At 40.8% G+C, this 24,908-nt stretch overlaps 2 protein-coding genes across 3 annotated transcripts; both read right to left on the reverse strand.

Moving 5' to 3' along the window:
• Window positions 1-692: 692 nt before the first annotated feature.
• Window positions 693-14,035, reverse strand: trpc6a (transient receptor potential cation channel, subfamily C, member 6a). 2 transcript variants are annotated; one of them, XM_049591756.1, is made up of 14 exons: window positions 13,788-14,033; window positions 9,798-10,126; window positions 9,408-9,540; window positions 8,302-8,602; window positions 7,463-7,648; window positions 7,039-7,203; window positions 6,688-6,922; window positions 6,383-6,610; window positions 4,862-5,126; window positions 3,913-4,108; window positions 1,792-1,992; window positions 1,564-1,620; window positions 1,140-1,215; window positions 693-973 (listed from the first exon to the last, which is right to left on the reverse strand). In XM_049591756.1, the coding sequence occupies exons 1-14, from the start codon at window positions 13,901-13,903 to the stop codon at window positions 846-848; spliced, it is 2,616 nt and encodes an 871-aa protein (XP_049447713.1). In that variant the 5' UTR covers window positions 13,904-14,033; the 3' UTR covers window positions 693-845. The 2 variants fall into 2 exon arrangements, with proteins under 2 accessions (XP_049447713.1, XP_049447714.1); XM_049591757.1 differs by having other exon boundaries at window positions 836-973; window positions 1,564-1,633; window positions 13,788-14,035.
• Window positions 14,036-18,036: 4,001 nt separating this feature from the next.
• On the reverse strand, window positions 18,037-24,686 carry angptl5 (angiopoietin-like 5). Its single transcript, XM_049591775.1, has 8 exons — window positions 24,456-24,686; window positions 22,710-22,881; window positions 22,489-22,592; window positions 22,307-22,400; window positions 20,694-20,797; window positions 20,500-20,620; window positions 18,579-18,764; window positions 18,037-18,453 (listed from the first exon to the last, which is right to left on the reverse strand). Exons 1-8 carry the CDS (start codon window positions 24,510-24,512, stop codon window positions 18,134-18,136), a joined length of 1,158 nt encoding a protein of 385 aa, XP_049447732.1. The 5' UTR covers window positions 24,513-24,686; the 3' UTR covers window positions 18,037-18,133.
• Window positions 24,687-24,908: the final 222 nt, after the last annotated feature.

A 24,908-nucleotide genomic window follows, 5' to 3' on the forward strand; every position in this document is an offset into this window, starting at 1 on the left:
CTGATCTGAAACTGCTGATCTACTGGGATTTTTCACACACAACCATCTCCAGGCTTTACAGAGGATGGTACGAAAAAGAGACAACAGCAGGAAGCAGCAAACCATTGCTTTGTCTGATGAGTCTAGTTTTCAGCTGCGACATTCAGCAGAATCCAGATCTCAATCCAATAGAGCACCTTTGGGATGTGTAAACGGGAGATTCACATCATGAATGTGCAGCCGACAAATCTGCAGCAACTGTGTGATGCTATCATGTCAATATGGACCAAAATCTCTGAGGAATGTTTCCAGCACCTTGTTGAATCTATGCCACCAAGAATTAAAGCAGTTCTGAAGGCAAAAGGGGGTCCAACCTGATACTAGGAAGGTGTACCTAATAAAGTGACCTGTTAGTGTATGTTTATTATTTTGCACATTTATCATTCTTTCAATCATTCTTTATGTTCCAGATATGAACGCAAGCACAGTATGCTTGATTTGGCAAGGTGCAGGCATTTTTGTACTGAAATAAATATGCAAATAATTTGTATGTATATCACAAATGTTTTAAAATGTGTAAATATTCTTACAAAGTCTCATGATGGACTATTATTTTTCAGGACAGTAAAATGGCTCCGCAATCCTCTCTTTAAAAGATGTGCTCCCGACAAGTTTACTTTGTGTGCATTATAAACAGATAAATCACACATACTCATGCCATCTGCAAGCTACATTTTAATTTCAAATTCACATTCTTATTTTATATCAATATTTTGTGTATCTACATGTAATGATTGAGAGCAGGCACTTAAAACTCTTTGAGCTTTTGTTTTTTTATGTACAAGTCGGGGTGATTGGCAGCACTGCTATGAAGGTGTGCCGATCTCTCCCAGCCTCCTCAGCAGTCCGTCCAGTGTCTCCATGTTCTGTGATTTCTCCTCGAGCAGCTCGTATCGCAGACTGGAGATGTCCTGCTTGATCTCTTTCAGCTCACCTGATGGAAAAAAAAAAACATACAATAAGTTTCATTTCAAAATGGAAAATTAACAATTCAGTGGAAAAAAATACTATAGATGTGACAAAAGTGGCTTTATTTCCAAAATGGGCATAGAAATTGAAACAAGCTCAGTTCAGTTTTAATATCATTGTGTTGATTTTACCTTCAGTGATCTCGTCACTCTCCTTGTCTGCTTGGGCTTTGATGATGTAACGCTTTATCAGTCGTTTCATGATTTTCTGCAACCAGAGATGGGAAGTTGCTCTTTGAACAGGTACAATACAAAGCGTAATAAAATGGGAAAAAATAATGTTTCAAATAGTCCCACATTCAAATTTTTATTTGGACAGAAAGATCCACAAGTACTAACTCTTCAGAAAATTATTTTATTGCTGAATTAACATTAGAAGTACTTAAATTTATAAATGTAACAGTGTAGTGTACTGTTGGGTAGTTGTAGTGAAGGAGCTTTTCATTTATTTTGTATATAAAATCTAATTCTGCAGGCAGAGTAACTAGAGCTGACAGCTGACACATAAAAATTTAGTTTTTATCTGACATGATGTGAAACACGCAGAAGTAAATACCTGATATCTGGATGACCTTGTAGAAGCACCATATCCTGAATCTTTGCCTGCTCCGAGCTAGAAGATTAAACTGAAATTAACTTAAATGAACACAAGTGTGACATTTCACAGGTTAAACTTCAGGTCTGAGGTGGAGCCTGTGGTGCAGCAGTGAATCCACTGGGAGGTGCTCAGGCTCTGCCTTTTAAAGCTCCACTCAATGTCATGGTCAAGGCGGAAACATGGTACCTGGTTGAGCTGTGTCTCCGTTTTCTTCTCACTGTGTCCTGCCACGTACTGCAGGAGCAGGGACTTGATGGCCGTCGCAAGTCCCAGCATAGATTTTGGACTGGGGACCAGGTTAAAGGGTACAGGGAGCGTCCTTCCCTCCTCAAAGTAAGAGAACCAGAGTTTGGCCCGAGCAAACTTCCACTCAACATCAGCATCATCCTAAACACAAGAGGGAAACAGAAGGAAGAAAATATATTCTAATTTACTACCCACATGGGCCCCATACTCACAATCCAATGATGTACTGAAAAGTAATTTTGGGAAATACACTCATTTGCTTTCATGCCGGGAGTTAAATGAGCAGAACAACACTGCTGTCTGTGAGTTTGTACGGTAAATAATAAGCTACAGCCACCCAAACAACATTTATATGTGGGGCCCATGTGGGCAGTAAATTGGCTGGAAAAATGGGTCCTATATCGGACTGTACACGTTCCATATTGGCCCCATGCCAATTGCCTAGATGGGTGGGTTGGCCCCACATGGGTCACGCTGGGGCTACACGGGTTCAAAGTGAGTATGGGTCCAAAATGGGCATCTTATCTGGGGCCCAAGTGGATAAGTCCCATGGACATGGATACCGTGGACAGTCTGATATAAGGCCCATTTTTCAGCCCATTTACTACCCACATGGGCCCCACACACAGCAGCATGTTAGCTTACTTTAACAAAAACATCTGGGAAACAGCAGCAACTGTGAAGCTCAGTAATAGGTAACTATCTTGTTGTTTAAAAAAAAAAGCCAATGTATAAAAGAGTTAAGTTATGGTTTTACACGGGGTTATGCTCCTGACTAGGAATGCTGAGTCTCTGCTCCTGTGCAGGCGAGACTTAAGGAAGTCACTGTTTCAAGCTACAGAGCCAGGCTAGCTGTTTCCACCTGTTTCCAGGCTTTGTGCTAAGCTAAGCTAATCAGCTGTTGGCTGGAGCTTCATATTAATGGGAGTGGTATCAATCTTCTTAACTAGCTCTTGGCTAGAAAATGAAAAAGGCTATTTCCCAAAATGTTAAACTATTTCTTCAGCAGAGACTTTAAACATAATATTCGTGCATCAAAATCGTGCAAATGAAGTTAATACAAATTTATGTGTAAAGATTTTTTAATAGATATAAAAAATTCCAGTAGAGTTTATACATAAAATAGGAACGTGTTTTGTTTTTGTTTGTTTGTTTGTTTGTTTGTTTTTTACATGTGATTGATACTTATAGTGCAAATCTAAATCGTAACTCATACATCTTAATGTTGAACAACAGCGACAAACAGTGACCTAGCACATTCTGTGCCCTAGGCAAAATTTTTGGCGCTCCTACTCTGTGTAGCGCCCTAGGCGGCTGCTTATGTTGCGTGAAAGAAGATCTGCCACTGGTGACAAGTAAACTAGAGCAGGGGTGTCAAACTCATTTTAGTTCATGGGCCACATACAGCCCAATTTGATCTCAGATGGGCTGGACCAATAAAACCATTGCACAATAACCTATAAGTACCATCAGCTACAATATTTTCCCTTTTTTTGTGTAAAGAATTGCAAGTACATTGTGTAGACGTTCATCTTTTTTACAAAACAGACAAACTGCCTGAGATATCTTAAGAAAAATAAGTGCAATTTCAACAGTATGTCTCAGTTTTTCCACATTCAGTCAGTCTACTTCTCACTGTCATTACATGTGCATTTATCCACACATTTCCTGATAAAGATTCTTTGGAACTAAAGCTGCTGGTTGACAATATTTGGCACAATGTTCAATATCTGTAAACATGATCACAGTAAGTATGCATTGTTATATCACAACACATTGTTTCACCTGCTCCTGAAACCTGGCACCTCTTAGTCTAGTCATCTAGTGGGCCAGATTGGACCCTGTGGCGGGCTGGTTCTGGCCCACTTGCCATATGTTTGACACCCCTGAGCTAGAGTATTGTGTTTTACCTGAATTTTTACTCCTGGTCTAAACTACATATTACATAGAAAGTATTTTGACCACATAAGAACATGTGCGACATGTGAAGGCAGGAAATGCTGTGCAAATCTGTGAGCTTGTATCTGAAGCACATCATGATTCAGTATTCGGATGACAAACCTCAATCTCCTGGAAGGAGCTGTTAATCATGGCAATGAGCATGTTGAGCAGCACTATCACCATGGTAACATTGTAGACCCCATACAGCACGTAGCCAATGTTCTCAATGAATTTGTGCCCGTTATTGATCACGACGGACCTGACCTCGGAAAGTCCAAATATGGCCCAGAACAGCGTCTTGAAGCTCTCCTCCAGGCTGGACGGGTGCACAGAGAAGGAAATGGAGGGAGATGAGAGGAAAGTTATTTTTGGATTCAAACAAGCTGTTAATCATCAGAGCGACGATGTAATAAAGATGCTCTGTGGGAAAAGCAACGGAAGAATAAAAGGTCTTAAGGTCATTTTGAACTATGTGTACAACTTGCAGAGAACAAAAGCTTGTTTAAGATGGATGACGCCTTCTCAAGGAGAACAAATTGGTTCCCAACAAGGGTCGGGACTCCGCAGTGGGTCCCAAGATAAAGCAAAAGGGTAACAATCTGATAAACGAGACAAGAAAGATCGAAATCTTACAGACAATTTCTATTTTATTTGATTTATTTCTGACTTTTCTGTAATTTTGTTTTTATTTTGATATATTTCTATCTCTTCCCTAAGAAGGATAAAGGACTTTTTGGTAGCACCTCTGAGCTGGTGTCCACACCAAGGCCATAACCTGTAATTTGGAGTCCTTATAAAGAGTGAGGTATTTTTGTCAGTGTATTTAATTGAAGATGCTATACTATCCATGATTTTAATACCTAAGAGCAGCTTTTCAATGTAAGTGATTACTAGAATGTGAATTATGCTTTTATAACATCCATCTTTCTGAAAACCAACCAAAATGTTTAAAGAAACTGATCATACAACTGACTATACAAACTGATTTTCCTAGCTGAAATAACAAATGCTAAATACACAGCTGCTGGAGGGTAGAAAACTCGTGCAAACAAATGCAGGTGTCTCTCACGTGGTGAAGGCGTCATTCTGCTTGGCCCCCAGGTAATAAGAGTACAGGTTGAACATGCCGATCATGAACGCCAGAAAGACCAGGATGAAGATGACCATGAACTTGAAGATGTCCTTGACAGTCCTCCCCAGAGAGATCTGCAGTGGGCCGAAGCTCTCATTGGCTGGGAGGATGTAAGCTATCCGAGAGAAACTCAGCACCACTGCCACAGCGTACAGGCCCTCCGATACCAACTGGGGATCGGACGGCAACCAGTAGATGCGTGCTGCAAAAGAGACGGTGAATGGGTCAGTAAACTTTAGTAATGCTATTCATACTACTTTTTGAAGGCAAGTGAAGGCAGCTATGCTTTTAAGGTAGGGCATTTTAATAAATTATTAAATTAGGTCACAGCATTCATCATTTCACAGAGTATTTATGTAACAGAGTCACTGGGCCTGAACTTATTATGATTATAGGGATAGAAAAAAACATTTTTTGGGTCTCTAACCTTTGTTTTTCAAATACAGATAGACAGAGACACCATTTAAGGTTTTTCATCAGCCATCATAGATTACAGCCCCTCCGCAACAAGGGCAGTGCTGAAGAACACTGTTAACGTGAAACTGCATTATTCAGTGTTTTTGCCAGTTTTAATCCCCGGGTCTGTTTGTTTGGCAGAGGACGAAACCTCTGCAGACGATTCAGCTCTTGGTAAAAACCTCCTGAATGTCTAGAGCTTAAGTTATCAGAGAAAAGAGATGAGCACACATTAGCAGGTGCTGGGTTAGCAGCCCATCTCTGACATGCCAAACAGCATGAGAAGCACTTAATTGTAACACAAAACTGCTTATTCAGTGTATTTACCAGTTGAAATCACCTATTCTGTTTGTTTTTTGGACATGAAGAGACCTCTGCAGATAATTCAGCCCCTGGTAAAAACCTCCTGAAGGTCTGGATCAGAAATAGGGTGAGCACACATACCAGGCGCTGGGTGAGCGGCCTGTCTGCAATAACAAACAGTGTAGGAGAAACACTGATTTGTAACGTGAGACTGCTTTATTCAGTGTTCTTACCTATTTTAATCACCAGGTCTGTTTGTTTTGGACAGTAAAAGACCTCTGTAAATAATTCGGCTCCTGATGAAAATCTCCTGAACGGAGGAATTTTACCGGGATCAGTTTTACCTGGTTGCAATTGTCAGCCCTCATCACTAGATGCCACTAAATTCCCCTAAATCTTACACACTGGCCCATTAAGAAGTCACAAGCCAAAAATCTTTGGAACCACTCACTGAAATAAGCCACTGCCAAATTTGTCTTCAAGCTTCTTTTGAGAATTTGATTAGACTACTGTTTTATCCTGTTCCCAATAAAAACAGGCAGACTGCTGGTGTTCACAGTCAACAGACGTCATCTCTGTAGTGGAATGCATGCTCGTATATGTACCGCCTCATGCTAACTACTGTTTATATATTAAGTAAATTATGTTATTTAAAGCGTGGCGGTCTGTTAATCTGTGCAGTTGTGTGAGCATGCTCACCCAGTGTGAAGTAGTGTATCTCTGGGGGCAGTGTGACATTAATCAGTGTTGTGTAGTGTGTGTGTACATAGGTCTGGGCTAAGTCAGCGTGTCTCAGGGTGGAGAAGCGGCAGCTGAAGGAGGCGAGGAAGATTGCCAGCATCCCAAAGTCCAGGAAGTTCCACGGTTCGACCAGGTACTCCCCCGGCCCTTGACTCCAGATCTCCTTCACCTCAGCCCAGATCATACCTGCAGCAGCACAGCGACACATGATGTGACACACAGAAGGACATGACTTTCCTCCATCATGATGGTCTAATGCTCACCCATGACCCATGCAATGATGAGGGTCTCCATCCATGTGAAGGGTGTCGTGGTCATGCGGTAGAGCAGCAGCGGGTCAGAGCTGAATCCTTGGAGATGATGGTGGGTCATGTTTGGCAGCAGGGTGGCGCCTGCGAAGCGGTCAGCAGCATTCAGGATCAGTAGACCCAGAAAAATTGTGAAGGATGAAGCGTGGGCCACAAACTTCATGAAGGGGCTTCGCATCACTTTCCCAACCTGAGCGAGAAACATGAAGCAGTAGGAGGTTGAGAGAACCTGCGGGAAATTGAATGTGCAGTTCATGCATGTGGGATGTTGTGTGAGTGACATTTATGTGCATACATGTTACATACTCTGCTGCACGGAGCAATCCAGTAAGCCACAGCCAGTCCTGGCAAGCTTATAGCTACTGCCAGCACCACCAGCATTTTGATAGCAGTGGTTTGTTGTCTCAGGCCGGGCAGATTCTCATACCAGATACTCAGCAGCTGCTGCTGGCAGTTAGGATGAGCCACAAACTAATGACATTACAGAGTAGGACACAGGGAAATTTAGAGGTGGTGAGAGGATAAGAGAACAAGGATGAATACTTGATACACTACCCCAAACCCAACGATTAAAGGTATTTCATTCAAGCTTGTCACTACAGTCACTTTTACTTGTTCATTTATTTGTTGGTATTTTGAAAAACTCTGTAACCATCATGTAGTGATAGAGCTGAGAGCTGAAACCCTTTCCTGTAGGACCAAAAACAGGCCTGTGTGTGAGCATACTAACCTTCTTGAGTTCATATTTGATGGCTAATTTGAGTCGTGTGAGGGAAGGGCGACCTGGTAGATCGTAGCTGTCTTCAGAGTTTGTTTCTCCATTCAGTATGGCCTCCACCTCCTCTGTGCTGCGACACAGATCCAGAAGGCCCACCACATAGTCTTTACACTGGCTCGACAGACAGCAGTAGTCGTTCTACAAACACAATGTTCTTAAGTTAGTAAAACATTTGAGATCTATTGCAGGAGATATGGTTTGATGTTGGGTTTACTGGTGTAGTCCACCCATCTGGCAGCATCCTACCAGTAAAAATCAATTTAAAAATCAGGATTCTACAGAAAATGTGGTCTAGATTTTTAGGAAATACAGTCAGTCAAATCCTTGGCCCTTTGCATAGGCGGGGCGAGAGAGGTGTCACAAAGCTTCCACTATGTATACATGTATTATTTTGCGAACACCAAACCTTTCATCCCAGGCTTTGGAGGAGACCTCCTCCAACTTGGGCTCTAGATATTCCCACTTTCCCCCCATTATGACACCCCTGAGCATACAGGCCTACTGTGTGACCAGTAACAATTATAGTTGTTATATGTGTGTCAGACCAACAGTCTCAACAGGGAGTACAAGATGTAGACCCCTGTCTGTTTCTGCCTTCTCTCTTAAGGCTCATAAAATGTTCTTGTGTTTACTGGCAGCTTTTCCTGGCAGCTGGTTGGAGGCAACATGGCAAATATAGTTTTTGTGTACTTGATGATGAGGCTGGTTTTAAGGGCACTAACAGGATGTGCACAGCCATGACAGAAATTATTCTGGTGGTGATTCTGAGGGATCTTTAATAACATTTGTACCTTAAATTCTTTCTCAATGTTAGCCAGCATGGCCAGCTCATTGCTGAGCTCCAGGGCTGCCAGCACCGGGTCTTCGTTGGACAGGGAGAGGTAAGCAGGACTGGCGAGTCCTCTGTAGGCATTGATCCGTGATCGGGAGTGGCTGAAGGAGTCAAACTGCTGCTGGTAGTTACAGGAGTCGCAGCCACAGAAGTAATCGTGAGGGGGATCGATGCGAGCGCCTTTACTGAGCAGGGTGTGAACGATCTCGTATTCCTGGCAGTGCGCTGCAAGGATCACTGGAGTAACGTCGTGAGAGAACCTGTGGGAATGCACACACACACACACACACACACACACACACACACACACACACACACACACACACAAGGCCATTTACATAGTGCCAAAATTCATTAAGTTAGCATTTTGCCACTCCTGGTTCCCTCATCTCAAAGTCAGTGGTGTTTTGATGAGATGCCTGAAATAAGGTCTGTGGTTGGCACAAGTTTAAGAGACTTTCACGACATGAAATACATCAGTAAATACCCCACTTGAGAATTTTATGTGTCTTTAAAAAGGCGGTTTGTTTGCCACAGAGCTTATTTTCTGCAATAATCCAGAATCCAACAGAAAAATCCCATCTAGGCTTCTCGACGAGGGAACCAAGGCAACATAAACTTCTGCATCTGCCTTCAGAAAGATGTCATCCCTATAAGCTAAATTGCTCTCTTAACGAAAGACTGATAACATAAATATGAAGCTATCACCAGCAGTTGCTAACATAGCCTAGCACCAAGACTGGAAACAGGAGGAAACTGCTAGCCTGGCTCTGTCCAAAGGGAAGAGTATCTATCTAACAGCACCTCTAAAGCTCACTAATGAGCATGTTAAATCTCATTAATTCAATTTATTTCCTCTCCAGGGCCTGTTGCCAGGCAACTAGCAAAGACATCAGGAAGTTAGTGAACATATTAGTCTGACTCTGTTACATGCAGCATGCACAAAACACACTTTAAACAGTGTCATGTGTTTAAACATGTCAGGAAATTTAGGTATTTATTGCCGCAGTGGTAAACTGCTGTCAGAAGCCACGACATTTTTTAATGATGCTTTAACTACCTTACCTCGTCCCGTCCTCATCATAAGCATAGAAGTCGTCCAACATGTCTGCTTGAGCAGGGCTTGCTGTCAGACGATTGGCATCTCTGAACGCTGGGTGACACAACAGGGCCTCTGTGATGCGAACATAACCTTTACCTACAAGACACACACACACACACACACACACACACACAAAGCAAAGCTGTTAGTGTGGTTTGGTATGTGGCTCCTTTGACCTCAGTGCTGTTGCTAATTTTGTGGAGCATGAATCTCCTGTAAAAATGTAACAATGGTCTTTTTGTTAAGATATTTATTTATAATCTTTTTGTTGTCATGACTGTATATCAGTGCAAGTACCCTATGCATGTATTTTTGGCCCTCTACACACACATCCACCGATTCACACATCTTACTGATGGCTAACAGGAGGGCATCACCCACTCTGGACAAATCCGGCCTCCCCAGCAGTAGCTCTGTCACCTCCAGATGTTCATTGGCTACAGCCAGCTGCAGTGCATTCTGGCCCATGTAGTCCACAGCGTTGACGTTCAAGTTGGGCACTTGGAGCAGCATGCGCCGCACCTCTGGTATGTTGCCGTATTCAGCCGCCTCCAGAAAACGCTGCTCGACGTCTGACAGGCTGACTGAGGGAGCAGAGAACATGTAGGCTGGACCACGCAGGGCCTGGCGACGTTTCACAGCACTGAGAGGAGCCATGAGCTGTCTCTCAGAGCTGCTGTGGCTGCCAAGAGAGTCGGGAGACATAAACACAGTATTTAATGTCCACATCGTAACTTATATGCAAGCACATAAAGCTTTTTGGAAACCACACTTCACTTCCCAGTTTCATCCCACATGTTCTAGGACTAAAGTGTTTGACAGGCTCAAGATGCAGTTAACAGGATTTAATCATTAATTCTCCATATGTGGTGGTAATACCAGAACAAATCCAGCTTCACTTGTCTTAAAAACACACCGAGTGATCTGGTGCAAGCTTTTATTTTACAGTTTGGGAGATTTAAAGGTCCACTGTGTAGGATTTAGGCGGATATATATGGGGTGCCGTTTGTAAAGTGTCTCACGCTGAAAATAACATCAACATTTTGCCACATTTAGCTTCAAACAATATTTAAAAAAGTATTGTTATTTTTTTAGCGTCACCTTTTCCAACATTTACAGCAATATTTGTTAACTTAGAAATATATTAAATAGTTAAATCTAAATATTAAATGTGGCACCTAAATGTTAAATGTTAAATCTAAATATTAAATCTAAATCTAAATGCTAAATCTAAATCTAAATCTAAATATTAAATCTAAATCTAAATGCTAAATCTAAATCTAAATCTAAATATTAAATCTAAATCTAAATGCTAAATCTAAATCTAAATCTAAATGTTAAATCTAAATGCTAAATATAAATATAAATATAAATGTTAAATCTAAATATTAAATCTAAATCTAAATGTTTTGGGTGAAACTAAATATTTAGCTAATATGCAATCTACACTGCTGGTCACCGGAAGTACCAAAATAAAAGCTCGAGATGGTCAGACTGTTTATAGAATCAAATAACGAATTAAAACCAACTTATCGGGGGAAATGGACACTTGAACATACATTAGCGTGATAATAACTACCTAAAATAACAAGAAACGTGTTTGGAGAAATTTTATTTGATGTGTACTTTGAGCTGTTAGTGTCCCTTCTGAGGGAATCACCTTGTTGTTTACAAATACTTCCGGGTAGAAAACCAGCGGAGTTTAGCTACATATATATATGCACATCTCACGTTTTTCACGTCACTGTATCACCGCTTTAGACTAATCTGGTGTTTGTAAAGCCTATAAACACTATGACTGAACAAACATTACTATCACGGTCTGAAATTAATAACATGGTTATCGAGATTAGCGGGCTAACTGTTAGCTGTTAGCCCCGTTAGCGGTGTCTGTAATGACTCACTAACTCTAAACGGTCCGTTAAGAAAATATTTTTTACAGCGGATGTCTTAGTTAGAAAATGATTGAGCTAACATGAGTAGTGTAATGTCGTCGTTTCCGACAAGGGGAGACATTTCAACAGATGACGCCCTGACAGCTTTGCTGCTGCTGCGCCGCTGGTGCTTTCTAGACATCGTGATTTCCCAAAACTGAATAAATACCACATCGCAACACAAAACTGCTTTGCTAGCTCAATCATGTTGTAACTAAGACATCCGCTGGAAAAAATATTTTTTTCACGGACCGTTTAAGAGTTAATGAGTCATTACAGACACTGCTAACGGGCTAAGAACTGACGGTTGTTAGCTTAGCTTAGGTTGTTAATCCTCCGAGGGACACTAACAACTCAAAGTACACGTCTAATAAAATTTCTCCAAACACGTTTCTTGTTATTTTAGGTAGTTATTATCACGCTAATGTATGTTCAAGTGTCCATTTCCCCCGATAAGTTGGTTTTAATTCGTTATTTGATTCTATAAACAGTCTGACCATCTCGAGCTTTTATTTTGGTACTTCCGGTGACCGGCAGTGTGAATTTGCATATTAGCTAAATATTTAGTTTCACCCAAAACATTTAGATTTAACATTTAGATTTAGATTTAGATTTAACATTTAGATTTAGATTTAGATTTAATATTTAGATTTAACATTTAGATTTAGATTTAGATTTAATATTTAGATTTAACATTTATATTTTATATTTAGCATTTAGATTTAACATTTAGATTTAGATTTAGATTTAACATTTATATTTATATTTAGCATTTAGATTTAACATTTAGATTTAGATTTAGATTTAATATTTAGATTTAGATTTAGCATTTAGATTTAGATTTAATATTTAGATTTAACATTTAGATTTAGATTTAGCATTTAGATTTAGATTTAATATTTAGATTTAACATTTAACATTTAGGTGCCACATTTAATATTTAGATTTATCTATTTAATATATTTCTAAGTTAACAAATATTGCTGTAAATGTGGTAAAAGGTGACGTTAAAAAAATCACAATACTTTTTTAAACATTGTTTGAAGCTAAATGTGGCAAAATGTTGATGTTATTTTCAGCGTGAGACACTTTACAAACGGCACCCCATACATATATGGGCATAAAGGGAATATAATGTAATAAGTGTGTTTTATAATCACCTGAAAACAAGAATCGTCACATTTTTGTGACCTTAGAATGAGCTGTTTATATCTACACAGAGAGCAAGTCCTTGTCCACGGATTCCACCATGTTGCACTGCCATGTTTCTACAGTAGCCCAGAACAGACAAACCAAACACTGGGTCTAGATAGGGCAATTTTTTTGCATTTTTTTTCTGTTTGCAGTTTGCAAGTTTGCAATTTCTGCTTGTTACATGCATTGTATCTTTTCAAAATATACTTTCGTTTCCACAGGAAATGTACAGTTTTTGCTGGTTACACACACAGTTTTCAGCAGCAAAAGCACTTGGTTAGTTTTAGGCAGCAAAAGCACGTGGTTAGGGCTCCCAGGTGGAACTCTGGAGTTTGTTTGACCCATGCACCTCCCCTCCCACCTCCATTACATATAGTCTTTGACGCCTGTTATATTACAGGATTTGCTTGCAGCATTACAAACTGCCGTCTATCAAGGTGCATCATATCATCGCAATGTCTCTCTGCAACTGTGCCTGACGCCAAAGTCCACTGACAAAAGAATTTGATGACTTCAGTTGTTCCGAGCTGCCTCTAAAAACGTGTAACGTGAAACTGCTTCATCCAGTGTTTTTATCGGTTCATCAACACCCTTGTCCATTTGTTTTGGAGAGGAACAGACCTCTGCGGATCATTCGGCTCTCAATAAAAACCTCTATAACAATGAACACTGAAGGAGAAGTTTCAGCCGGCTGCAATCTGCAATCCACTCCACTAGATGCCACTAGATCCCTCTAAATCACACGACTCCTTTGATACCCAACAAGAAAACCCTCAATGACAAAAAATAAAATAAAGGTCAAATGTTGAATGATCTGATTTCTGACAGAAATATATCACAAACTTAAACAAGGACTTTTTATATTTGTAGTCTCAGTATTAGATGCTAATATACCAGTTTAGATTTTAAACATTACCCTATAGAAACTTCCCTGTAATGAAACATGTTTGGATAAAAATCTAAAAATAAATACCAAAAGACATAAAGTGTACACGCCAAAGTTTGGAAATGTCATACTTTCAATCCTCAGTTACACAAGTGTCTTACGATTGAACAGATAGATAGCCAAAAGATCCATATATCTCTAAGTTACCAAAGGTTATCCATAATTCTACTGTTATTCTAACAAAACCTGTGGCTGAAGAAGAACACACAAACATACCTGCCCACTACATGCACATTTGGCTGATAAGGCGCTGTAAATGAAAGACTCACGTGAGCCATCGACCGGAGCAACAGTTTTCCTCTCCAAAGTCATCGTACATCAGCAGGTTGTCTCGACTCCGAGCCCTGGGGCTGTCGGTGTAACCCGCAGGTCGGCTGTGGTTCATCCCCGGAGGTGATCAACAAAAGAGGGTCCTGGTTCATATGAAGGGGTAATCAAGTGTCTGTGGCATGACTCTCCCTCCTTCTCTCGGTCTCCCTCCCCCTCTGTGTCTCTGTGTCCTTGAGAAAGAATGCATCCTTCTGGGTCCCACTATACTTTTATTTACACGACTCACTGAACTATACAGATGTGGAGGGCAGCTCAGTGTTATGACTGAACACACTGAGGGTCAGTGGTGATACATGGCTATATTTGTCTTAATTGCATAAGCTGAATTTCTGGAAAGTACTCCCTGCTTTCATTTTGAGAATACAGGCTAATTTGCAATGATTAAGAACATAAATCAAAACAGATTATTCTCAAAATATTGTGCTTCCCCAACAGTTTTAAAGCTCAGGCTGTTAAATTCTATTTTAAACCACAGTGTTTAGAGTACATGTGGAGTTTTATCAGTGTGTGTGTGTGTGTGTGTGTGTGTGTGTGTGTGTGTGCAGGAGAAACTGATGGCTGATGAACAGCAGATGAGATTCCTCAGGGTTTAAATTCCCAGTAGACTTTACTTCCTCTGTGCTCCCACTCTCCACTGATCTCAGTCCAGTGTGGGAAAACAACTTCCCACCGTGCACATACACACACACACACATGCACACACACACACACACACACACACACACACACACTTGTATACATACATATGAGTGTGTTTGTGTTTATGCATTTCTGTGGTCTGAAGCGACAGCAGGTCGAGGGTGAGTCACAGCACCCAGTGTTTTCATTACACACACATGTACACACTTGAATGCATTATATCTAATGCGTCCTTTTTCATTGTCCTTGCTAGCTTTGTCACTGATGTTATTACTTCTCCCTCTCTGTTTTCAAGCTGAATTTCACATGACATCACGCCGACACATCAACATTCAAAGATCTGATAAAGCAGAGTCTTTGATGTACCATTGTAGCAGTGAAAATTGCCTTTTAAGGCCCTGATTGCTGAAGATTAGTCACTTTGGACTTTTCATGACGTAAGAGCGTCACATTTCGCAGGGAGGATGGCAGTGTGAAAGGGGGTAAATGCTGGGAGGTAAACACTGTCAGCTCAAACATACACAGTACTTATTGGGGGGCACTTAGTGGGCAAGCACCTGACCTGGATAGTCATTTTTTTCTGTGTGTGTGTGTTTTAGTGCCACTGATTCTGGTGATAACACTCTGGGATCCTTGGCTCTTTGTGTGGTCTGGTATTTGTATATTGTCTGGGTTAATGTATGCTTACACACACACACACACACACACATACACACACACACAAATAGAGTTATCTGTGTGTGCTACTGTGTAGAAATAAGACGATAGCAGATTGGAGGGGAACGTTTCGGTGCTACAAATGAGTGTCCTGGTCTCTAGAGGGAAATGTGGTGGTCATGGGACACTCTTCATATCAGCCACACAATGGTGGGATGTTTTCCATTTTTTTGTTTGTTTGTTTGTTTGTTTGTTTTCTGACAGCCAACACATTCTCACTCCAACCTCGTCACATATTGATGTGCTCCGTCGTGGACTTTCCACATCCACATACGACACGAAAGGTACCCTGGGTGCGTTAGTTGTTGACGTTCTGGGACACCGTGTCAAGTTCTGTTCTTTCAAGATACTTGTGTTTTTCACAGGAAATTAAAACTTACATACAGTCTCATGCACTACACAAGTACAACACCGCAAATTGATTCTTTCTTCCAACAACAAATACACATGATTGGGTTTAGGCAATAAAAGCACATGGTTAGGTTGGGGGAAAAAAGAACAATGTTTGGCTTTAGAATCTTACGTGACGCAAACACCACTCTCTCAGATTAAAGTCTGTGTTTGTTGCATCGTTAAACTAAAAGGGCAACCGGTCAGCTGTAAACACAAGTGTGAACTGCAACAGCAACCAGCTGTGTATCATGCCAGTGTTAAAGAACGCCTTTTTTTGTTGGTTCTGACACCGCAAGTCACTGTCCAAGCGCTGGACTTTGACGAGTGAGACCGGGCTGTAATTTTCATACTAAACATACGACGCTTTTAAAAACAGATGCACTGTGCAGAGAAAAAAACATCTCCCCCTTATCAAGTCCACCAGACCCAAGGTGGTGAGAGTGGGCAGACACACCTCTTCCACCCTCATCCTTAGCATCGGAGCACCCCAGGGCTTTGTTTTGAGGCCCCCTTCTTTACTCCCTGAACACACTACAACTGTGTACACATCCTCTCACTGTCATTTTTTGTTTTCCTGTATACTTCTATTTTTACTTTCGTACTGATGCATTGTTTTTTTTATCACATCTAAAAAGGATGAGAAGAAGGAGGAGAAGAAAAATAAACAGTGTCCTCTCTGGATGTGGATGTTTTGTTGCAGTCTGTGCAGCAGTTGCCTTGACAACCTGACAACCTGACCTACACTTCACTTCACCTTTTATTAAATAAGCATAATAATAATTCTACTTGAAGTAGACATACCTCTTCTTTGTTGTGTTTCTGATTCAATGTTATATTCTATCTGCCATATGAATTCCTAAATACTGATGTATAACTGGTTTGTTGGACACCCACATGAAAATAGTGAACTGAAACATGTGTTTCTCTGTTACTGAGGAAAACAATCATCCGTCTGAAGTCCTGGCGGCATGCTGTGGAGGCTGCTGTGTTCATTACAGCCACCAATCCTCAGCTAGAGAGGCAGTATAGGTGATGCTTGATGATTGAGGTTTGTGATGGCTGGAGAAAGTAATTAAGTAAAATGTATTTATATAGACGTAGGTCACAAAGTGCTTCACAGGGGTGATATACAACAAGAAATAATACACAGAGCATATGTGAGCCATGCAGTGAAAAGTGCATAGCCAGCAGAACTATTTGCACGTCAGGGAGCAGGGAGAGCTTTCCAAAATGTTGGTTGCTACGGCCACAAAAGCTCGATCACCACGTGTTTTGAGGTGAGCGCGAGGGACAGACAACAATTGTAGCATATTTGATCAAAGCGAGAGCGCTGAAGAATACAGGTGAAGCTACCTAAGAGGGAGCCTGATCGTGTAATGCTCTGTCAGTAAGAATGAGAATTGATCTGGATCCTAAACTCAACAGGGAGCCAATGAGGGGATTTTAGTATAGGGGTAATGTGAGAGCGTCTATTAGGTCTAGTTAGTAGTTTGGCAGCAGCAGACTAATGGAGTAAAACTTGGACGGACATGAAACTCTTGTCGAATGGTTGAATCAACAGGACAAAGGATAAACAACTGGGCTAGAAAACATCTGGTTCTCTCTGCAAACATTGAAACCCAATCCAACCTGTGGACGTAAAACTGAGGTGATTCCCAACATGCATTTCAAGAAAAGTCCAGTCACAAAGCTTCAAATTCTGTGTGTGCTGTGCTGATGGTGAGATGATGCTGAAGATTGTACTTTGATATAAACATTCATAAATTTAAATTATTACACTCTCAGATTATTGGTCAGATTTGGAACAGGAAAAACACTGAATCCAGCAGCTGTTTCCCATGGGACCTGAACAAAACAGCACCCTCCTCTATCCTAACAGATAGGAGTGCATGTATACACAACAGAAGGTATATAAATCAAAATGAAAACTAAAGTAAATAACCAAATTTAAATGAATCACTATTGTGGGCTGAAATAAACATCAGATATCACCTCTGATATTTTTAGATTTGTCCATAGGGTCTATTGTAAAATTGCAAATGTTACAAATACCTGCAGGGAGCTCAAGTACAGTGTAGGTCTCAACTAACACACTATGTTGTAAGAGATTCACAGCACCGTCTACTGGAATGTGTTGGTAGTTCATTCGACCAGGAGCGTCAGTTTCACCTGCTGCTGCCAGTCACATTGTAACTAAGACTCAGTGCAGATGTACTCAGCTTGAGATGCATTCAGGGTCGCTGCCTTTCATACTAACCCTCTATGATTTGTATGACAGGAACATGGGGAGTGCTTACAGTTGAGTTTGTTCATCTGTATGTTGTTAACTGTAATATAATTTCAGATATATTTGCATTCCAGAGTCAAAGCAAAGTCACACTAAAGAAATATTTCTGTGAAAATGAGATGAAAATGAAAATGAGACGTCCTTCCATCCTTCCTTCCTGTTTTATTCAAACATCAGGCTGTACAAAGATGCAGTGCAACTTATACAATATGTGCTTTCTCCCTCTGTTTCTCCTCCTCCTCCTCTCTGTCAGTTATTGGTTGCAATCCTCCTGATCTTCATCGTGACAGACTTGATGGTGTGAGGGACCCCGTTCTGTCTCCAGGTGTCCCACAGGATGTGTGTCCTCTGCCCCCTGTTGTGCTCTGCATCTTCAGGAGAGCCGTTGAGGTTTGCCAGGCCGCACTGGTTGAACCACCATCCTGTGTGATTGTACTGAGCGCTGCAGCTCTCCACCGTGCGGTTGTTGATGGAGCAGGAAGGATTACAGCCGTCGTTGTCCACGTCTGAGGCGCTGAATGGAGCCGTGTCCTGGTTCTGATCCTGGTCGTAGCCACGGAATGCATCACCTGTACAAAGACACACACAGAGAGGCACACAGGCATGCAAATGTGCACATGTGAAAATATTCATAAAGCAAATCATTTGTCACTGAGGGTGAATTTTTTCTAAGTCTTGATTTATTAAGTGTTACCTGCGCTGCCTGCATATCTGCCCAGGTGTATCCCGAAGAACATGGTTTCAGTGTCCAGCTGGAAATCATCATATGATGCATAAGAGGTGATGTCATCATGGGACACCAGAGCAATGTGGAGCTGGAACCGAGTATCTTTCTGGTTTACTATATGGTACACCTTTTTCAGACCCAACCAGTGTTCTCCTACACACACTCACACACACACACACACACACAAACAGAGATTGTGCTGTTAGGATTAACATTGGCGAGAGCAAAATTAATCCACAGCATTTGATATTTGTAGGGCTCGTTCAAAGTGAGACAACTGTAAATCTTACAATGCTCACTTATAGATAAAATAAATCTTCTAAAACCAAAAATATAGTGTATATATAGCACTAAAGAAACATTTAACATCATATGGGTTTAATATGCAGCAAGTTCATGAGAGTAAGACCATTTACACAAAATATATAGCAATAGCATTCAAAGCACCCTCCTACTGTAAACCTTAAAGGGGACCTATTATGCTCAGTTTCAGGTTCATGCTTGTATTTTGAGTTTCTACTTGAACGTGTTTACATGCTATAATGTTCGAAACACACATTTCGCTGCCTGTTAATATACCTGTATTAACCTACTGTCCAAGATGCACCATTTTTACATTTGTCTCTTTAAAGCCCCCTCCTTGAAAAAGCCCAGTCTGCTCTAATTTGTTAGTGTTTTTGGATGTTAAGGCCAATTCACGGTTTCCATGTCCACGAGGGTCTGCTTTGGTCCGTGTGACGTAAATCTTGTCATCCACCCATGTCCGTGAGCAGTCATGCAGACTCCCATGTGGACATCTGCGTGCAGTTCATTTCTTGTGACTGCACCGACTGTAGGCATAGCAAGTGCGCTGACTGCACATGCTCCAATCTGCAGTTTAGTCCAAAACACTGCTTTCAAGCCAGCCACCTCACCATGGTGAAGGTAGTTTTAAGTTGGATGTTTGACAGACATTCACTCCAGACCCAGCAGCATCGTTTAGTGTCACTTTCACCCGATGTCGGCAGCAGGAGGACCTCCCAGCCCTCCTGCTTACTGACAGGGGCTGAAGCAGACAGTTGCACTATGAATAGAACCGCGTGCGCATCCGTTTGACAGCAGCTCTCCATGGACGTTCATTACAGTACTCGGGGAATGACTGTAATGAAATAGAGTCGCATTTCCTTCCATTAAAAATGAACAATGAAAGCTTCTAAACTAAATCTTTATAACTGAATATGCTCCAGCAGGAATGTGGTTCAAAAATTTGGGAGAAATTAACAAAATCACCAACCAAGATTACATGTTTTCCTGATGTTAGCATGTAGCTACATGTAGCAGTGTTGGCTACGTAATGTAAACACGCAGTAACACGCCTGGAGAAGATGACCATATGAAATCTGTCACAACCTGATGTCAGCGTATTGTGAAAGTAGACAAAACCTCTGGAAACAGAGTATTCAGAACGGTCTGAAGCCTGAGGTTTTTGCTCACAGGGGTTTACTTTTACATGTGTTTACCTCATTATTAAAACTTGGGCTACATTTAATATGAACATTCGACATAGTAAAACTGTATATGTGACAGAAGGTAAGGAAAAGCAAACTAGGTCCCCTTTTATGTAACAGCAGACAATGGTATTTTAGATGAGAGTGTGCTTCCAACTTTGTGTGTATACTTTGGTGCGCTTGTTTGATGTTTTTGGCCATGTAGTGTTTATCTTAATGTCTGTCTTAAAAACAGTTAGTGTCTAGGTCTGTACTGTTAACTGATGTTCAGCAGCAGTCAGCTGGCACATCTGGTATACAACAGCTGTTGTTCCTCACACCTCAACCTCCTCCTCATGTTGTTTTTTAAGCTTAAAACAGGAAACACGCGTCTGTTAATGTCTATAGTAACTTCATACAACCTGCAAGGTTTCCAAAGCCATCAACATAATCAGCCCAGGATCGTTTGAAGTCAGTTAATCCGTCAGTCCGCCGCTGCATCACCGTCCATCCACCTCCCATATAGTCCATCTCACAAAAAACCTGCAGCACATATATGATGAGTAATGACTGAGTGAGAGACTGTGAATGGCTGAAATTATCAGTGTATATCTACCTCAAATGAAGTGTCTGTGTTCTCTGGGTGGACGATGTAAATGCCACTGGGGATCTTGGGGACGACTGACAGAAGATTGTCCTTGATGTCGCTGCAGTCTCGTCCTAATCAAAGCAAACACTCTTTAGTCATCAGGATGAAAATTAACATCCACTAAAAGATGAAGAGAAGAGATTTTTTTCACCAATTTCACCATATATTACTGTACAATATTAAAGTGGTTTCCAGCTGGTCTAGAGTTCTCCTTAGTCATTAGTTTGAGGTCCACACAGTTTAATATGCATGGGTTTGGCCGTGTCTCAAGTTAGTTTGCTGTCTCTGTCAAATACCTGTCCATTAGTCACTCACTCTACAGTAGGAAATGGCACTTCAAAATAAAAGTGCTGTGCCGAAAATTCACTGTTCTTAGAAATAAAGAGTGTTTTTTTTGTTTGTTTGTTTTTTTCAAATTTGACACGTTTGCAAGTCACTTGTGGCCCATTCAGAATAGACCAGCAACCCACCAGTTGGGAACCACTGTATTATTATTGTTACAGCTGTGTCCCTTTTCCCCTCCATTGTAGATCTGCCCAGGTGTGCTGCATTACTTAACAAGATGCATTGCACCTGGCATGGAGGAGGCGGTTAAGAGCTCCTGTGCCAGCAGCAAAGGAGAGAGGCCTCTGGTGTAGAGACTGCTGGTCCTGCTGCTTCTCAGCATGGGACTTTTGTTGTCTTGTTTGCTTGTTTTATTTAATAAATCTCACTTACACTATGCTACACTGCCTCTACAACCTCCAGTGGTACTGCTCCGTTTCATCCTTATCAATAAGCTTTCCCAAGACATACACAAATACAGACAAAATGAATGCAGAGTACAGACAAAAGGATCTGTTCATCTCTGTCTCCACATCTATTATTGAGCATAAATGAGCCTTAAGAAAGAAGATTTGTATTTTTGATTTTGGGAGCAAATTGTCCCTTTAAAGGCATAATTTTACACATCAAGATCAGTGCACTCATCATGAGGATGTTACAAAACTGGACATTTGGAATTTGGAAGACCTGGCTATTTGCTGGACAGGAAGGGTCTAACAGAGCAAAGCTATTAAGTTGCATTATGGGACTTGTAGGATCCAGTGCTTTTGGATACACTAGAGGCGAAAAGTCAGGATATTTTCGCCTCAAATGTTTGTCAGACAACCCGGTCTCACTCTGAAATCGTTGACCTGGTGCTTGCTTGGGCAATGACTTGTGCCATCAGACACTGACAAAAAGCTGTCCTTTAACGTCAGCATGATACGCAGCCGGTCGCCATTTAAAATCCTTAGTATGAGTGAAACCCCAAAAACACTAGATCCTACACTTGGTGTCCTTTGCTAGACTCTTTCTGCCTGGTTAACATCCTTGTTTTTCAACTCCACAGCTCACAGTTGCTAATGCAGGCTTTTTGTTGTAAATTTAAAGACTGAAGACCAGAGATAACCCCAATGACATCATCAGGGTTTCTTTGTCAGCAATTAGAAAGCTCTGTCAGAGACATCCCTCATAGTAAACTACTGTTCATGTGTAAAACTGATGGTATTGGTATGTACAAATGTCGGGTCACTGCATGTGTTTGTTGTGTGAGTTACCGTGGGATTGCACAGGTTTGATGGAGTACATCTCAGCGTTGCTTCTCTGAACCTCGGAGCTGAGCGTCTGCACTTTGGTCATCAGCTCTGTGACCTGGAAATGTGACACGAGAGTGTTCATGCAGCTAGCCAATCAGAAACCTAGAAACTCTGTTACTGAGAGAGAAGACAGAACATGTTACCTGACTGCTGAGGATGTCCAGGGCTCTCTGTTGCTCCTCCATCACATCCCTGATCAGCTTGCGGGTGCTGCGTCCAAATCCCAACAGAGACTGCTGTAACTGGCCTGCGCACGCGCGCACACACACACACACACACACACACACACACACACACACGTTCTGAACAGCAGATGAGGATGATAGATGTAACAATACCACCAGGAAAGAGGAAGACATTTTACCACAAATTGAATGTTTCTCATCTCGCAGCAGCTTGACAGTGATGTCACACGGGATGGAGCATGCGTCCCGACCTTTGACCCCTCTGGGAAGTTTCTCGCCTTTGTCAGGAGTGTCGGAGAAGTCCTCATTGATTATTTCTGACTCATTAAAATTAGCACTGTTTCCTGTGTCCTGGTGATAAATAGAGAACTGTGGTCAGCGTTTAAATCACATGTGTAACTCTGCAGTTATACAATGTGTTATGTGTAACAGCCTCCATGTCGGACTTCACAGAGCAAAACAAAGTCCTGACCAGCGTCTGTATCTGATTCTGCCTCTGCCAAAGATGCGTGTATGAAAATATTTAATATTTTCTGGAGATCAACAAAGTTTTAAGGTCAGACGCCCTGGTTGGCTACAAACACACACAGTGTAAACTGCAATATCCTGTCTTTAAATCCTGTAAGAAAACACTTGTACCAAGAAGTAGAGAGTAAAAATGTGCATTTACTCAAGTACAGTACTGAAGTGCAATGTTGAGGCACTTTACTTGAGTATTTACATTTGATGCTACTTTATACTTCTACTCCACTACATTTCAGAGAGAAAAATACTTTTTACACAACTACATTTATCTGACATCTGTAATTATTATTTTATATATTTTGCACTTTATCTCAACCATCACATATGATAAAAAAACACGTGACTTACCAACTAATTTTAGAATTAAATCCTTACATTTTTATATTCTTGTAAGAAGTACAAAAAGAAAAAATAGAAAAACAACCTCTAGTCTAACAACTCAAAAGAACTTGTTTCTCACACCCATCTACATGTGTTGGTGTGTGCATGTGTATATTTATGGCACCCGTCCTCATGCCACCCTGAAAATGCATCCTCTGACTTACCAACAACTTATTATACTATGAAGCGATATTAATGTAACCAGTTAAGTTGTCTCCTGTTAACTCATATCTATGTCATTTTTTTTAACAGTTTTGACTTCTTTTTTTTTTTTAAATATATCAACAGTTCTTCATTATAACATATTTTTATTTATATTTTTAATTTTCATATTCTTTCTCCCCCCTTTGTTTAAAATAGTTTGTCACTTCGATATTACTTGGTCATATAATTTTGTAAAGTACAAATTTAAAAAATTGTTTCAAGAATTTTCTGAAATCAACTTTTTTTATAATTCTAGTGCAGCAACTTTTCATTTTTGTTGTTAAACGTTTTATAGTCTATGGTTGAACTTTTATTGTACTGCAGAACAAAGTTTTAGGACTCAGCAATCAACAGAAAAAAAATCCAATCAGCTCCACATCAACCATCCACAACAAAGATGCTGTTCACACCGTATCAGTGATAATAATCTTAAATAACACCATAAAAGGGGCTATTTGATATAGCACATACTCCTCTTTGTATATTTTCCTGTTAGTAATGTATTACTTTTACCTGTAATTGAGTAATTTTACTTACTACTTTACTGAAGTAAAGGATATGAATACTTCTGTGTTTAACACACACTCAAAATGACTATTGTAATGTTCTAATTAATAAAAGAAAAGAAAAATATAATCCCTGATCTACCCACAATGCCTGATTCATAGTTCTTAGATCTCTTTGATTGCATCAGCATTTCTTGAAGTAATTTAAAGTCATCTGCAAAAATAAACAGTACAATGATAGAAATGGGAGTGACAAAACAGATGACTGACTAAAGTTAAAATCATTTACCACATGCATATCATACATACTGTGGAGGAGAGCAGATGAGGCACAAGCAGCAAGAGGACAGTTGTTGTCCACGTCATGTCAGTGTCGTCTGACTATGATTATTCCCTGAAATCTATCTGTTCCGTCACCAGCAGCCACTCCTTCATTTATGCTTTATTTTTCCACAGACTCTGCGCTTTTCCATCCCTCCACAAAGTCTTGCCTGCATCTGCTCCTTCCTCTCAGTTGTCAAACTTCACTCTCTCCCCACCAGCTGCCTCCCTCTCTCCACCTCTGTCAGTCACTCCCACTTTTTCCTTGTTAACTCCCATGACAACGTCACTAAATTTGTATATGGGTTGAAGACAAAAGCCTGGATGTGTTTCTGATAAGTGGCTGAAAATGCTGATTCCAGAGTTGTGGTAAAGAGCGATAACCTCCCCCCTCAGTTACCTCTATTACCAGGCGTTGTTATATATCCTGCCACCAGCATG

Source organism: Epinephelus fuscoguttatus, linkage group LG12, assembly GCF_011397635.1.
Source record: "Epinephelus fuscoguttatus linkage group LG12, E.fuscoguttatus.final_Chr_v1".
NCBI classification, from domain to species: domain Eukaryota; kingdom Metazoa; phylum Chordata; class Actinopteri; order Perciformes; family Serranidae; genus Epinephelus; species Epinephelus fuscoguttatus.